This window comes from Otolemur garnettii, unplaced genomic scaffold (genome assembly GCF_000181295.1).
Source record: "Otolemur garnettii isolate 467f Iridium unplaced genomic scaffold, OtoGar3 scaffold00021, whole genome shotgun sequence".
NCBI lineage: Eukaryota > Metazoa > Chordata > Mammalia > Primates > Galagidae > Otolemur > Otolemur garnettii.
The window spans coordinates 6734004-6749747 of NW_003852416.1; the positions used below are offsets into that span (position 1 = coordinate 6734004).

The 15744-nt window shown below is 34.5% G+C and overlaps 1 protein-coding gene across 1 annotated transcript in view; it reads right to left on the bottom strand.

Moving 5' to 3' along the window:
* The window catches only part of ATRNL1 (attractin like 1), a 701118-nt gene that overhangs the window by 628685 nt on the left and 56689 nt on the right, over nucleotides 1-15744 (bottom strand). The window contains exons 6-7 of the mRNA XM_003787143.1: nucleotides 10305-10479; nucleotides 4819-4906 (exon numbers count right to left, since the gene is read on the bottom strand). Coding sequence (XP_003787191.1) covers nucleotides 4819-4906; nucleotides 10305-10479 — 263 coding nt within the window. The remainder of the gene's footprint in view (nucleotides 1-4818; nucleotides 4907-10304; nucleotides 10480-15744) is intronic.

Genomic DNA, 15744 nt, shown 5'->3' on the forward strand with positions numbered 1-15744 from the left:
AAAAAAAAAAAAAAAAAAGATATTTTATTCAAAACTATTACACTATGTATTCAATAAAGTATATTTTTAAATATCATATAGGAGGAATATACCAAAGTATTATTGGGGGAATAAAAAATGCAATAAGCTAATTAATAACTTAACATTTATGAGTAAGGTAGTTCTATAACAGTAATTTACTCCTTCCATACAACAGAAAAGTTGTAACAAACTAATTACACTACTAAGTGCTAATTAACACTACTAAGAGACAATTTTTTCAATATTTGAATGATCTGAATCCCTAGTTGCTACATTTGAATTTTACCATCATTTGTACTTCTTTGTGTTATTCTGTATTATTCCCTGTTTTCACAAAGTGCTGTTCACCAAACTGGTAGATCACATTTGGGTATCATGTGGAGTACTTTTTTATTACCATTTCTCAGGGCTATGAGAAGATGCTATATTGCCTTCTGTTCACCTCTGGTAAATCATTATAGTACTTATAAATTATACAAATAATTTCAGTTGCATATGAGGGAAATCAATGATACATAAATAATATGTCATCATTATTTCAACAAACTAAAAATGGAAGGAAACTTCAGCTTGATAAAAGACATCTAAGGAAATCACATTAAACTTAATGGTGAAAGAATGGATGCATTCCCCTAAGGTCAAGAATAACATTAACAATGCTTGCTTTTGCCACTTCTATTCAACATGGTACTGGAGGTTTTAGCTAGGGCAAATAAGCATAAGGCATTCAGATTGTAAAGGAAGAAGTAAAAATTTCTATTCATGGATAACATGGTCTTGTATACAGAAATCCTAAGAAAATAAAACAAACACTTAGATCTAATAAACGATCTTATATCTTGCAATATTGCTGAAATCAATGTACAAAAGTAAATTGTATTTCTAAAAATTTGCAATGAACAATCCAAAAACGAAACTAAGGAAACAATTTCATTGACAAAAAGAATGAAATGCTCAGGAATAAATTTAACAGAAGAAAACCAAAAGAGATACTCTGAAAATTATAAAACATTGTTGAAAAAAACTTAAAGATCTAAAGAAATAGAAAGACATTCCATGTTTATTGGTCTTACAATTTTACATTGTTAAAAGTGGCAATAATCTCCAAATTGATCCACAGATTTAACATAATCTCATCTGGCTTCTTTGCAGAAATTAACAAATTGATTCTAAAATTCATACTGAATTGAAAGGATGCAGAAAATCAGAACAGTCTTATAAAAGAACTAAATCAGAGGACTCACACTTCTCAAAAACTTCCTGCAAAGCAAAAGTAATCAAGACACAGTACCAATAGGACAAATCAATGGAACAGAACTGAAAGCCCAGAAATAATCCCACATATCTATGGCCAATTAATTTTTGACAAGAATGCCAAAACCAATTCAAAGAGAAAAGAGTAATCTCTTCAAGAACTGGTGCTGGTAGAACTGCATAGGTACATTCAAAAGAATAAAGTTGAACCCTTACTGCATACCATACAAAATTACTCAAATTAGATCAAGCTAAATGTAAAGGCCAAAACTATAAAACTCTTAAAACAAAAAATATGGCAAAACTTTATGACCTAGGCTTTGGCAATGAATTATTAGATATGACCCCAGAATTATAAGCAACAAAAGTAAAACAAAGAAAAATCGTACTTTATCAAAACAAACAACAACAAAAAAAAGACTTTTGCTTTCCAAAAATGCCATCAAGAAGTGAAACAGCAGACAAAATGGAGGGAAATGATTGCAAATTATATATCTGATAAGAGATTTGTATGTAGAATATATAAAGAACCATTACAATTCAATAATTAAAAGACAATCTAATTTTAAAATGGGCAAAGGACTTGAATAGATATTTCTCCAAAGACAATTCACAATGGCCAATAAGCACATTAAGATGCTTGACATCATTACTCAACAAGAAAATACACATCAAAACCACAATAAGATAACAATTCACACCAACAGGATGGCTATAATCAAAAAAACAGATACTAGCAAGTTGACAAGGGTGTACAGAAATAGGAACTTTCAAACATGGTTGGTAGGAATGCAAAATGGTGCAACCACTTTAGAAAACAGTCTGTAATTCTTCAAAAAGTTAAATACACAATTACCATTTGACCCAGCAATTTCACTTGCATACTCAAAGGAAATAAAAACATATGCCTACATAAAAATTTATACACAAATCTTCACAGCAACATTATTCCTAATAGCCAAAAGGCAGACACAATTCAAATATCCATCAACTGATGAACAGATAAACAAAATGCTGTATATCCATAAAATTGAATGTTATTCAGCCATAAAAAGGAATGAAATACTGATATACGACAATAAGAATAACCTTGAAAACATAATGCTAAGTGAAATACGCCAGTCATAAGCCACAGTATATGACTGTTCACATGAAATGTCCAGAATAGACAAATATAAAGAGACAAAAAGTAGATACAGGATTTTTTAAGGTTGGGGAAACAAGGAGGTTTGGGGGGGGTGGTAACAGTTAAAGAGTACAAGTTTTTACGTAAAGTGATAAAAATGTCCTAAAATTGATTATACAACTGTGTGATCTTATACAACTCTGCAAAAGATGATTGCACAATTCTGACAATACTAAAAACTATTAAATAATACACTACATATGAATGAACTATATATCAATTATTTCTAAAAAATGCTATTACAAAAGAGAAAACAAAATACTAAAACTAAAAGAAGATTTTTAAAAGTATATATGTATACATAGATTTTAATTTAATTTTAAAACATATATACATACAAAAAAGAGGTATTTCATTCTGTGTATTACTCCCTTGTTGTCCAAATATTTTTACAGTAGCACAGAAAATATATAAATTCTAGATTTAAAAGGCCTATTTCTAGGCTTTTTAAATACCTGAATTTTTACTGATTCTAAATAAAGACCAGAGAAATGGCCTATCATTTTCATCATCCTAAATTTATAAATCCCACAAATACATAAAAATAACTAATTCCAATGCAATTCCTATCAAAATCCCACATTTTTACCAAAATAAAAAACTCCATTCTAAAATTCAGATAGAATTTCAAAGGACTGTGTATAGACAAAATAATCTTGAAAAAAAAGTTGGAGGTCTCATACTTCCCAACTTCAAAACTTAACCACACATATAAAGACACAGGCACAGTAATATACTGGTACTCGTATAAAGACACGTATAGATCAATAAAATAGAATAGAGGGCCCAGAAATAAACCCTCACCAATAGTCAAATGATTTTCCAGTAGAGTGCCAAGACAGATTTTTTCAACAAATGATGTTGGAAAAAACGGCTATTCTGAGGCAAAGGAATGAAATTATACATTACCTTACACTATTACACAAAATTTAACTCAAAATGGAACAAAAAATCTAAACATAAGAGCTAAAACTTTAAACCTTTAAAAATACAGATTAAAAGCTTTGTGACATCAGATTTGGCAATGATTTCTTATATATGAGCACAGGTAAAAGAAAAAACAGATAAACTGAACTACAAAATAATTTTAAAATTTTATGCATCAAAAGACACTATCAACAGACTGAGAAGACAGCCCACAGATGTGGCAAAAATATTTGTAAAGTATATATTTGATACAGGTTGATACTATAATAGATGAAGAACTCATACAACTTAATAGCAAAAAAAAGCAAACAACCCAACAAGTCAAAAAAAGCAAAAGACTTAAATAGAAGAAGAGGAAGATATAGGGGCCAATGAACACTTGAAAATTTGGTCAACATAACTAATCATGCAGGAAATGTAAATCAAAATCACAATGAGATACTACTTCATACTCATTAGGAGGCCAATTATCAAAAAAGAAAAACAGAAAATAACAAGTGTTGATGAGGCTATGGACAAATAGGAATGCTGTGTGCTGCTGATGGGAATGTTGGTTGGAATAGAAAATGGTGCAACCAAGTGAAAAACAATATGGCCTTTCCTCAAAAAATTAAACATAGAATTACCATATGATCCAGCAATTCCACTTCCATGTACACCCAAAAAAACTGAAAGCAGAAATTCAGATAGTTGTATACATAGGTTCATATAAATATTATTTCCAGTGGCCAAAAGGTAGATGCCATCTAAGTGTCTGACAACAGATGAATGTATAAACAAAATACGGTATACACATATGAGTAATAGAATATTTATTTTACCTGAAAAGGAAAGACATTCTGACACATGACGGAACATGTATGATCTCTGAAGACATCAGCTCCAACAGAAATAAGTAGTCAATCACAAAAGAACAAATACTGTATCATTCTACTTACACGTGGTACCTAGATGAGTCAAATTCACAGGGACAGAAAGTAGATTGGTGGTTTCCAGGGGTGTGGGGGAAGGGAGGTATGGGGACTTACTGCTTCTGTTTTGCAAGATAATGGTAGCTACCATTATACAACGTCAATGTACTTAATGCCTGCCACTGAACTCTATCATTAAAAATGGCTAAAATAATAAATTTATGTTATATATATTTTATCATAACTTTTTATAAAAAGGAATTGATCTAATGACTAGGTATAAAGCCATGGACAAATATTCAATCTTCATTTCTTTACGTATCCAATGGGCAATTGTTACAAAATATATTCTTTCACTAAAATATGATATGAGTATATGATATCTCCAGTTACTGTGATCCATCCATAAAATGCACTTTTCTTACTAGTATTTGAAATATATCTGAGATTTAGTATTTTTTTCCTCTGAGGTAAACCCTTCAAAATGTCTGATCAAAATTTGAAAAGCAGGAGCCATACCTGATACAAAGCAAGAGAGTGTCCATATCTTTGGAGAGGTCCCCTTGATAGACTTCCCAGATTCCATATACTGCTTTCTAAATTGTAACTAAAAACAAAAAAAAAGAAAAGAATTTTATAAACTAAGATTCACTTATTATTTTTACTTTGCATATGCTTTTATTCTCTTGTATCCAAGAATTTATTAAATTCAAAGAGAATTGTAACTAATAAACTCATGATTTCTTATGCAATATTAGAAAGTTTTAATAAAGATTCACTCAAAATACCTAATCTAAATTAGGATTCAACCACCAAAATGTATAGTATACATGAACTTTACTAAGATATTTATTACTGGAATTAGTTGTCCAATTTCCTTTAATAATTTCAACCAATTGGTTAACCTACACAACAGTGAGCTGTTCTGTATTTTAAAATTGTTTTTTTTAAACCAGCTTTCCTTCTTGAAAACAGATGGGAATTCTATTTGCTTTAGGTATTCATTTTTATTCTTTTTTTAAGTTATCATAATTCTTTTTTAATTTTTATTGATACGTAATAGTTGTACATATTTGGAAGGAATGTGATACTGTGATACATGTATACAATATACAATGATCAAATCAGGACAATTGGTGTATCTATCACCTAACACATTTATCTTTTCTTTGTATTGGGAACATTATAATTCTTTTACATATTTTGATATATAGAATAAATTAGTGTTAACCGTACTACTGAATAGTAGAACATAATCTTTCTGTCTAATTGTATTTTGTGCCATTTAACCAACTTGTCTTCACCCTCCACTTCCCCATTCCTTTCCCGACCTTTGATAACTACTAATCTATTCTCTACCTCCTGAGATCCACTTTCTTAGCTCCTACATATGAGTGAAGACATGCAATGTATTTGTCTTTCTCAACCTGGTTTATTTCACTTAACATCAGGACCTCCACTTCCATCCACATTGCTGCTAAAGATAGGATTTCATTCTTTTTATGGCCAAATAATATTCCATTGTGGATATATGGCACATTTTCTTTATCCATTCTCAGTTGATGGATACTCAGATTGATTCTCTATTCTGGCTATTGTGAATAGTGCTGCAATAAACAGAGTACAGATATCTTTTCGATATATGGATTTCCTTTCCTTGTATATATATACCCAGTAGTAAGATTGTCAGATTATATATAATAGCAGTTATATTTTTAGTTTTGTGAGGAGCCTCCACACTTTTTTCCATATTGGCTGTACTACTTTTACATTCCCATACATACTTAGCTTAGCATTATAAACATTACCCAAGAAGTATATATTTTCTGTGCACGAATATAGCCTTTTTTACTGATCATTTTTTAAGATTGTGCAAAATGAATATGATAATATAGAAGATTCTATAAAAATAAATTACTGCACAATTATGGGAAACAAAAAGAAAATTCATATTTTTTTATTTTGATCTAGTACCTATGAAAATTGAACTTCCAAACTATGGACCTCAAATATCTAACAGAATTCCAGTTGGACCATCACCATATTCTAGACTCAAATCTCCTTAGTTTTCCAAAACATATAAGAGTAAGCATCCAGCCAAGAAAAAGAGCCCTTTTTTACAATAAGAAGCTCATTACCAATTATTATATCCTACCTATTTTTCTTCCTTCAACTTACCAGGAAAGACAAATACCCCTTCACAAGAAAGATAAGAGTACCAAAATATATTTCAATATTTTTTAATTTATTTCCTAGATTAGAACTGTAAGATACATGTGTATGACATAAATGAGGAAATTCAATGAATAAGAATACAACTTTCACAGTCTTGCATCACAAAATCTACCCACCTACCTGTACCTGCAGACAACCTATTGCTTTCCAAGTTACCATTTAGGGCTCAGTAAACTATTTCCATAAAAGGTCAGACTGTAAACATCTTAGCCTTTGCGGACCACATTGGTTTTATATATTCTTCTTTATTTTTTAAAAAAGTTCATATTTTTTTTAATTTTTTTAAATTTTTAATTATTAAAGATACATAATAGTTGCATATATTTATAGGGTATATCTATTAAAAATGGAAAAACTCATTGATATCTTTCAGGCCCTGGGCAATACTCTGTAATTTGCTGATCCTTGCTATATATGAGTTTTCATAGTCCCATGCTCTGGATTCCACAACCCCAGCAGTTCTCCCACTTCTTTCCTACATCACTGTTTTTGTTGTTGTTATTGTTGTTGTTATTTGTTTGTTTGTTTGGCCTTACCAGATCATTACCATCAGCATACAAACATGGTGTTATTTTTAATTTTAAAAAATTATTGTTATTTTTTCTTTTTTTTGCAATTTTTTTTGGGCTGGGGCTGGGTTTGAACCCACCACCTCCAGCATATGGGGCCGGTGCCGTACTCCTTTGAACCACAGGCACCACCCAAAACAAAAAAAATTATTTTTAATAAAAAAAGCAACTCCTCTAGACCTTACTCCCCACTGTTAAGATACCACCCCATTTTGTTACTGCTTTATTTCTTTATTGCTCTGGCCCCCATCAATCTTTCTTAAACTAACTCTAATCAGGCTTTTAACCCCACTACACCAGTAAAACTACTTTTGTTGAGGTCAGCTTCTTTACATTAAATTCCACGGCCACCTTTCTTTCTTACTTTCCTTGACCTGGCTAATCATTAGCATTTGACATTGCCAGTCGTCCCTTAACCTTCATACACTGCCTTCTCTTGCCTTGGAAGACACTGTACTGTCTAAGTTTTCATGGCTCACTGGTCACTCTTTTTTAGTCTCCTTTACTGGTTTCTCCCAAACTCTTACTGATATAGTGTCTCAGACTCGCTTCTTGGTCCTTCTCTCTATCTGGAACTCATTCCCTTGCTAACTTCATCCTAATTTAATCCCTGTTTCTACTCTTCCTCCCAGTCACCAGTATATTATCAAATGAAGTGGCCATGGTGACTCTTTTAAAGTAAAAGTTAAAACAAGCTCAAAACCCTTCCATGATTCCAAAAGGTCCACAATACCCATGATCTGTCACTCTCTCATATTCCATGCAAGTTACATGGGCTTCATTTTTGTTCTTTAAACACTTCAAAGAGCTCTGATCTTCAACCCCTCATCTGGCTCTTTTCTGCATCTACCTACCACATATAACTGTGTTGCCAAAGCTCTGATCTCCACCTTTTCACTCAGTTCTCACCTTTCTCATGAAGCCTGACTTGAGTACCACATTTTTAATTGCAACTCTCTGCTCTTTGGCACTCCAGATTTGTCCCCCCCACACCCCACTATCTACCTATCTATCTATATACACATAAACATAATATATATACATATATATGGTCATATATAATTTACTTAGTTAATTGCATTTGATTTTTCATTGCCAACCTTGCCTCACTAATTTTATAATAATAGGGGGCACTTGTTATGTTCACTGCTATATCCCAAGCATCAAGCACATAGTTAAGTGTTCAAAACAGTTTATTATGCTCATGAACAAATGTTAATTTCATTAATGCTTATATATTCTGTTTTACAGTACATATATATATAATAGACACTACTATTTACTAATTACGCTCTAATTTAATAGACACTACTATTTTGTACTACTTGGTCAATGATTTCCTCTTAAAATGTAACATCTACACCCAATCAAATTTTGCTAGAGAAGATAAATTGTGACTGACACTACCACTTCTAAAAGCTGTTTAAATGTCCTTTCTTACAATTGAACTACATTTAAAATGATGAAAAATATTCTCTAACCTGTGGAAACAGCAATAAAGTTCTTTCTAATCTGATACTTCATAGCTTACTACATAGCTATATAAATGCTATAACCAAGACAAACTAAAAAGACTTTAGACAAAAATATTTGGTTCAAGTGAAAAGTATACAAGTATAGAGAATATCAAATAATATTTATCACTTAATTTTAAATAGTCTATTAAACTTGCAAAGACACAACTTTTGAAATGTCTATGCTTTCTTCATAATTTTATTCTTTGTCTTCACAAATTAACTTTGAAAATATCACAATTTAATTCAAAATTCAAAATTCAAAATTCAAACTCTAATTTCATAGGACTTTCACTTTATTTAATCAAGGTTAATTTCCTTTTAATTTTCACATTTAAACATCATTATTTCTTCAGGTTCTTTTCACATAGTAACAATTCATTTTAATCCCACTAACTCTCTTTTAATTCTTTCTACTATTTTTATTCTTCATATAAGAATTCCATGTTATGGAATGTTATGGAATTCTAATTTTTCACTTATTCACCTAAAACACTCTCTCCCTCTTTTCAGAATTTATTTTATTTTACAATTTAATTCCAGTCACATTCAATCATATTTTTAAAGCAATCTCCCCTTATATAATTTTTTAAGTCTTCAAAGTAAATAGGGTTAATACATTCAGTGGGTAGAGTTGTCAGATAAAATACTGTATGCTCAGTTAAATCTGAATTTCAGATAAACAACAAACAATTTTTAGTAAAAGGTATGACCCATGCAATATTTGGGGCAAAACAAAACATTAATATAGTACATACTGCAAGAGGCCTTCCTTCAACTAAAAATTTATTTGTTGTGTATCTGAAACTCAGGTTTAACTGGATGTTTGGTGTATTTATCTACTATATCTAGCAATTCTATGTGGTACATGCCATTATGGTATACATGCCATTATGGTATACTATCCAGGGCCAGATCAGATTGGTTGATGCCTAAGTTGCAACAGTTACTACAAATTGTGAATATCAAACCTGAGAATAACATTGATAATCAAATTATTCTGCCTATTTCCTCTCTTATTCTGTTATTGAATGGTTTGCAAAATATAGTCATCAGCTAGAAAACAAATACGATTAATGCTGCTATCCATGTGATTCCCCTTATTCAATTATGCAGAGAACAGTCTTTACTGAACCAACAATAAATGAATGATCTATTTTATAATATAGGCACTGTTCTCTCAACAGAAGTTTTATAAAGTATATACAACGTAAAAGTTCAGGTACATGCAAATTTACAGAACATTCCAAAGGTACTTTTGTATATGTGCTTATACTTCATTCTGAAAAAATAAAAGATGGCATAATTCATTATGCCCAATATATGCAAATAAGGGCATTGCTTGCCCTTATTTGAGTTTAACATTTTCAGCTAAGAATTTACTTAAAGCATTCTAGAGAGGCAATGAAATTTTTACACAAGCAATTTTAACATTTTCAAATTCATAATTTATTTAAAGCACTCTAGAGAGGTAATGAAATTTCTACACAAAGCAAACCTGAATGTACAATGACAAATAATTAACTATGGACATATTAAGTTCATAAATTCACGAATCAGTCCTATTAGCAAACAGATACCATAACAAGATAACCATTTAAATGGTGGGACAGCAATAAAACAAAACATTTAGGATAAAAATCCAGCTTAAAAAATAGAAGGTGAAAATCTGAAAATAAATACTTACTTCAGGACCATTTGAAAAGAACTGTAGTTAAAAGTATATCCACCAATCACCCACATAAATTTCCCATGTAAAACTGCTTTATGTGAAGCCCGACCTACAGAGGGACTGAACGGTTTAACATTTGGCAGAATCCAGTAAGACTCAGTAGAGGGAACATTCAAAGAACAATCAGGACCTATTAGGAAAATAAAATCAAACAACACACCGGATTAAACAAAAGACTTTAGATAATAAAAGTAAAGTACATGGATTAAGGAATTTAAGAATATCGTGCTCATCACGTTAATGAGTAAAACATATACCATAAATGATCTGAAATACAGACTATAAGAAAAATATTAACAGTAAATGTAATGCCTAGAGGGAAAAAAATCAGACTTGGATATGCTCAAAGAAATATCACAACCTAAAAGAATTATTTAAATATTAAAAATTTCAGTTTAGTTTAGTATACTACTGGAATATCAAAATGGAAAGCAATGTGCTCAAATCCCAGTTCTGTCCCTCACTGGCAATATGACCTTAGGCAAGTCTGTTTACCTCTCACATCATCAAGCCTCCATCTATAAAATGGAAATAACAATCTCCCCCCAAAGGTCACTCTAAATATTTGGGGTTAAAAAATAGTATAAATAAAAGCATTAGTAAATTATAAACTACTAAATAAACATGAAAATAAATACTATATTTTTCTTAGCATTCTTACTGAGAACAACTAAAATTGGCTTTAGTAGGGACCTTTCTAAATCCTTAAAAAGAAAAAATTTTATAAATAATGAAAATTATTAATTCATGCAGAATAATTTCAAATAATATAAAACTGCCTTTTCCTATCCTTACTGATGATGTGGCTCATGAGTCTTAGTTTCCTCATTCGTACAAATAGGAGGCTAGCATAGATCAGTGTTTGTCAAACTTAAGCAATGGAAGAAATGTTCCTTGGGGCGCAAAATTACTTTATTTTTGATGAAATTAAAACTAAAATATGTTCAAATACTCGATATAAACTCCTGCCTAAATTTATTTTATGATATAAAACAAATTTATAAATTATTGATAAGCAACTTTATAAAACTAATAAACATTTACTTAATATGTAATATTAATATTAATATTGTTTGCTCACATATTTCTCAAGTTAAAAATGATACTAATTCTTAGAGTGTCATTTAAAATTAGCGTTAAAATTACCATACCTATATTATTTTAACAACATGATTTTCCCACAGTTTTCCTTTCCTCCACTTTTTATAAATCTGTTCAACTCATATATTATAGCATATCATCATCTCTCTTTACTTATCACAAAAGTATTAGGATACTTCATTTCCATCGTTTTAGCCTGGAATAATTACAGGTATACTACTTAGTCCCAACTTAATAGCCAACACAAATGCTGCCCTTGCAATCAAATGGCATTACCCAGTTACAAGATCAGGCAGTCGATTTTAAATTTGCTTATTACAAAAAGTTCACTAGTTTTAAAACTTCTAAGCAGATTCTAATTTAAGAAACACTGGCCCATATAGTTTGCATATGTTCAGTTGTTCTCTCATCCACGTATTCATTCATTTACCTTCAATATCTTTTACAATGCTTGCCTTATATGGGTCTGCGTTTTTTGTTGGCCAGGGCTGGGTTTGAACCTGCCACCTCTGGCATACATGACCAGCGCCCTAACCCTTTGAACCACAGGCACCGCCCATGGGTCTGCATTTTTTAGGAAGAAACTAAAAAGTATCCTAGATTATCTCTTTGATAAAGATGTAATCTTTTAAATGAAATATAAGAATTTTTATTTTTCTCATTGACAAGACTGAACTATTCCTTGATAATCAGAAATACTAAAGGAATTTTTTTTGTTTGGGGGAAGTTTCTTGTTTTTTGGTTTTTGTTTTTTTTTAGAGACAGAGCCTCACTTTGTCACCCTCAGTAGAGTGCCATGGCATCACATCTCGCAGCAACTTCCAACTCCCAGGCTTAGGCAATTCTCTTGCCTCAGCCTCCCGAGTAGCTGGGACCACAGGCACCTGCCACATCACCCAGCTAGTTTTTGTTGCAGTTTGGCCGGGGCCAGGTTTGAACTCACCAACCTTGGTTTATGGGGCTGGCACCCTACTCACTGAGCCACAGGCATCGCCCTGGGGGAAGTTTTTATAGTAAATTTATTTCAGGTTAATGTGAGGGTACAACCATTTAGGTCAAAACATTTGATTTTGTTAGGTAGAGTCCCTCTGTGAACATGACTCACACACAAAAGGTGTGCCAAACACTCCCACCCCATGCCCAATCAGTGAGAGCACCCTAACCCCTTCCCTTCTCCCTCCCTCAATACCACTTCCTCCAGTTGAATTGATATGAGTTTTTCTCCTATGCAGGCATGCATCACATCATCTACTGACTTCATATCAGTATTCGGTACATTGGATAATTGCTTTTCTATTCCTTTGATTCTTTACTAAGAAGAATATGTTTCAACTCCATCCAGGATATTACAAAAGACGTGAAGTCACCATCTTTTTATGAATAGTATTCCATGGTGTGCATGTACCACAATTTATTAATTCACTCGTGAATTGATAGGCATTTAGGTTGTTTCCACATCTTGGCGATTGTAAATTGAGCTGTGATAAACAATATAGTGCAAATGTCCTTATGATAAAATGATTCTTTTTTTTCTGGATAGATGCCTAGTAGTGGGACTGAGGGGTCAAATGGGAGATCTAAGTTGAGATCTTTGAGGATTCTCCAGAGGCTGTATTGGTGATCAAAAATTATTTTACAACAAAGACATTTACACCAGAATGTTTATTGCAGCCCAATTCATAATAGCCAAGACAAGGAAACAACCCAAGTGCCCATCAACCCATGAATGGATTAACAAATTGTGGTATATGTACACCATGGAATACTATGCAGCCATAAAAAGGGTAGAGAGGGGGCAGAGGCAAGATGGCCAACTGGAGCCAGCTTTCCACAGAGGCTCCTGTCCACTAGGCGAGTTAAAGGACAGAAGTTTAGCAAGTAAGCTGATGGTCTGGAGCTGACCCAAGAGAGAAAGTTGAAGAACACACATCAACCCTGCTGAGGCAAGCTGAAACCCCAAGGAAACAAACAATAGGTACAAAATCCATTGCCAAGTAGACAGGAGTCCCCTCCCCCAAGAGAATGGCTCACAATTTACTTTCTACATACAAACAAGCCAGCAGAGTTCAGATCTCCTCCTATTTTATCCCTCTAAAAACTGGAACTCCTTCCCAGAGAGGACCCACCAGTGTGCATGACACTCTCCTGCTGGGCATAAAACTATATAAAACTATATATATTCTCTATCTGCAATACTGAACTCCCAGCACTCTCCTCCACTCTCACCCTGAGTTCTGGAAGCCTGTCCCCCATGGAGTCCAGATTCTTGGGCATTTCTCGAGAGGTGTGGACAGGGCATGGGCTGTTGTGGGTCTGTGATGATTGTGCAGCACGGGAGTAAGGAGAAGATGGTGAACTGAGGGAGCCATATGGAAACGAGAGAGCTGGTGCCCTGTGGCACAGAGCAGCAGCAGCAGCAACAGGAATAATAGGGCTCACACCCCTGGGGATATTTTAGAAGGACACTCCCTGCCTCTCTGGGCAATCACAGGAAGCCAGGTATCTTTTCTGGTGGCAGCCACTGGAGGAACAGATCTGGGACAGAAATGTACACCCCATGAGCAAAGGGTATGCCTGAGGCAGTATCTGCCTGGGCGGAGCATGGCAGAGATGGAGTCTAGAATACGCACACGCAGAGACAGCATACTCCCAAGGCAGAGCTGAGCCAGAAGGACTGCCTTAATGAGCCTAAGCAGCACCCAGCCCTCAGAGGATCATAGCTGAGACAAAGGCAGGCGGGAAAAGGCAGGAACTGAGAGCTGAGTGTGAGCTCTAACCGCACCTGCCCCAACATAGACAGCAACAGAGACACACACACCAGCTCTGGGCAGCAGCACAGACTGGGGCTGAGTTGCAGTTTCTGTGAACTCAAACAGCACCTGGTGTGCAGGGGAATATAGCCAGCTAGAAACAAATTCTGCCAAAATATAAGTGTCAGTAACATCAATCAGGGGTAGGGGTGGAACTGAGTGAACCACCCCAGCTTCCATTAAGCACCCAGAGTTGCCAGGCGTCAGCTCCCCCTGCTGGATAGTGGCAGAGAGAGGCAGCCTGGCTGAGGAGACATAGATCTCCCTGTGACTCAGGCAGGCACAAACCCTGGGAGCATCTGCTCATTGGAGGGAAATGGGTCATAGCCCTGCGGGGTTACCAGTGACTGGGTGTGACAGAGGTACAATGTAGGGAAGGAGGCATCAACTTTCCCAGACTAATTTATTTGCTGGGTGGGTCCTTCTGACCTCACGGAGCACCAGAGTGAGTCATACTCAAGCTGCCAGCAGACCCCTACTATCTAGTTGCTGGAGATATTTTGAACTCTCCCATCTGAGACCCGTGCTGACTGGGACAATTGATCTGGACCTCTTGAACTGGGCCAATCACCCAAGGACTATCCAAACTGGTACCCTGGGTGTGTGGTTGTGGGAAGGTTTGATTTTCCTTTTCCAATTGTTGCCCAGCGGGGGCAGGGTGACTTAATTGCTGGTATTTCTCCACAGCTAAGACTTCAACCCAGAGTAACTGATTCACTGCGGTAGAACAGAGACCAGCTAAAAACAAGACAGAGACACTTAGCCCCACCACACCAAGCAGGTCCCCAGTGTCTCAGGCTGTAGCACTGTACAGGTCCTTTGCAAAGCTCTAGGGGAAAAGGTACAGACACCAGTCCCAGCTCTTGGGCAAAGGGCTAGTTAATCACTATTCCAGGAGCCCCCAAACCAACTTCACCTTATCTGCTCATCTAGCCAAATGGTGTAAAATAATCATGGGGCGGAATCAGCAGAAAAACTACAGTAACATGAATAACCAGAATAGATCAACTCCCTCAAGGAACAAATGACATGGCAGACACAACTGAAGATCCAATTTATAAAAAAATGCCTGAGATGTCAGAAATCAAATTCAGAATTTGGATTGCAAATAAAATTAATAGAATGGAGGCAAACTTGGAATTAGAAATTCAAGGAGCATTTCAAAAGTTGTCTCAATAATTCAATGAATTCAAAGAAGAAATCACCAAAGATTCTGACACATTGAGGCAAGAACTTGCAGCCCTCAAAGATCTGAGAAATACAGTTGACTCCCTCAGTAACAGAATGGAGCAGGCAGAAGAAAGGATTTCTGACATTGAAGACAAAACTTGTGAACGCTCTCAAATGCTCACAGAGGAAGAGAAGTGGAGAGCAAAAACGATCATTCTCTTAGAAAGCTAATTTGGGCTCAGCGCCTATAGCTCAACTGGCTAGGGCGCCAGCCACGTACACCTAAGGTGGTGGGTTCGAATCCCCAGCCCGGG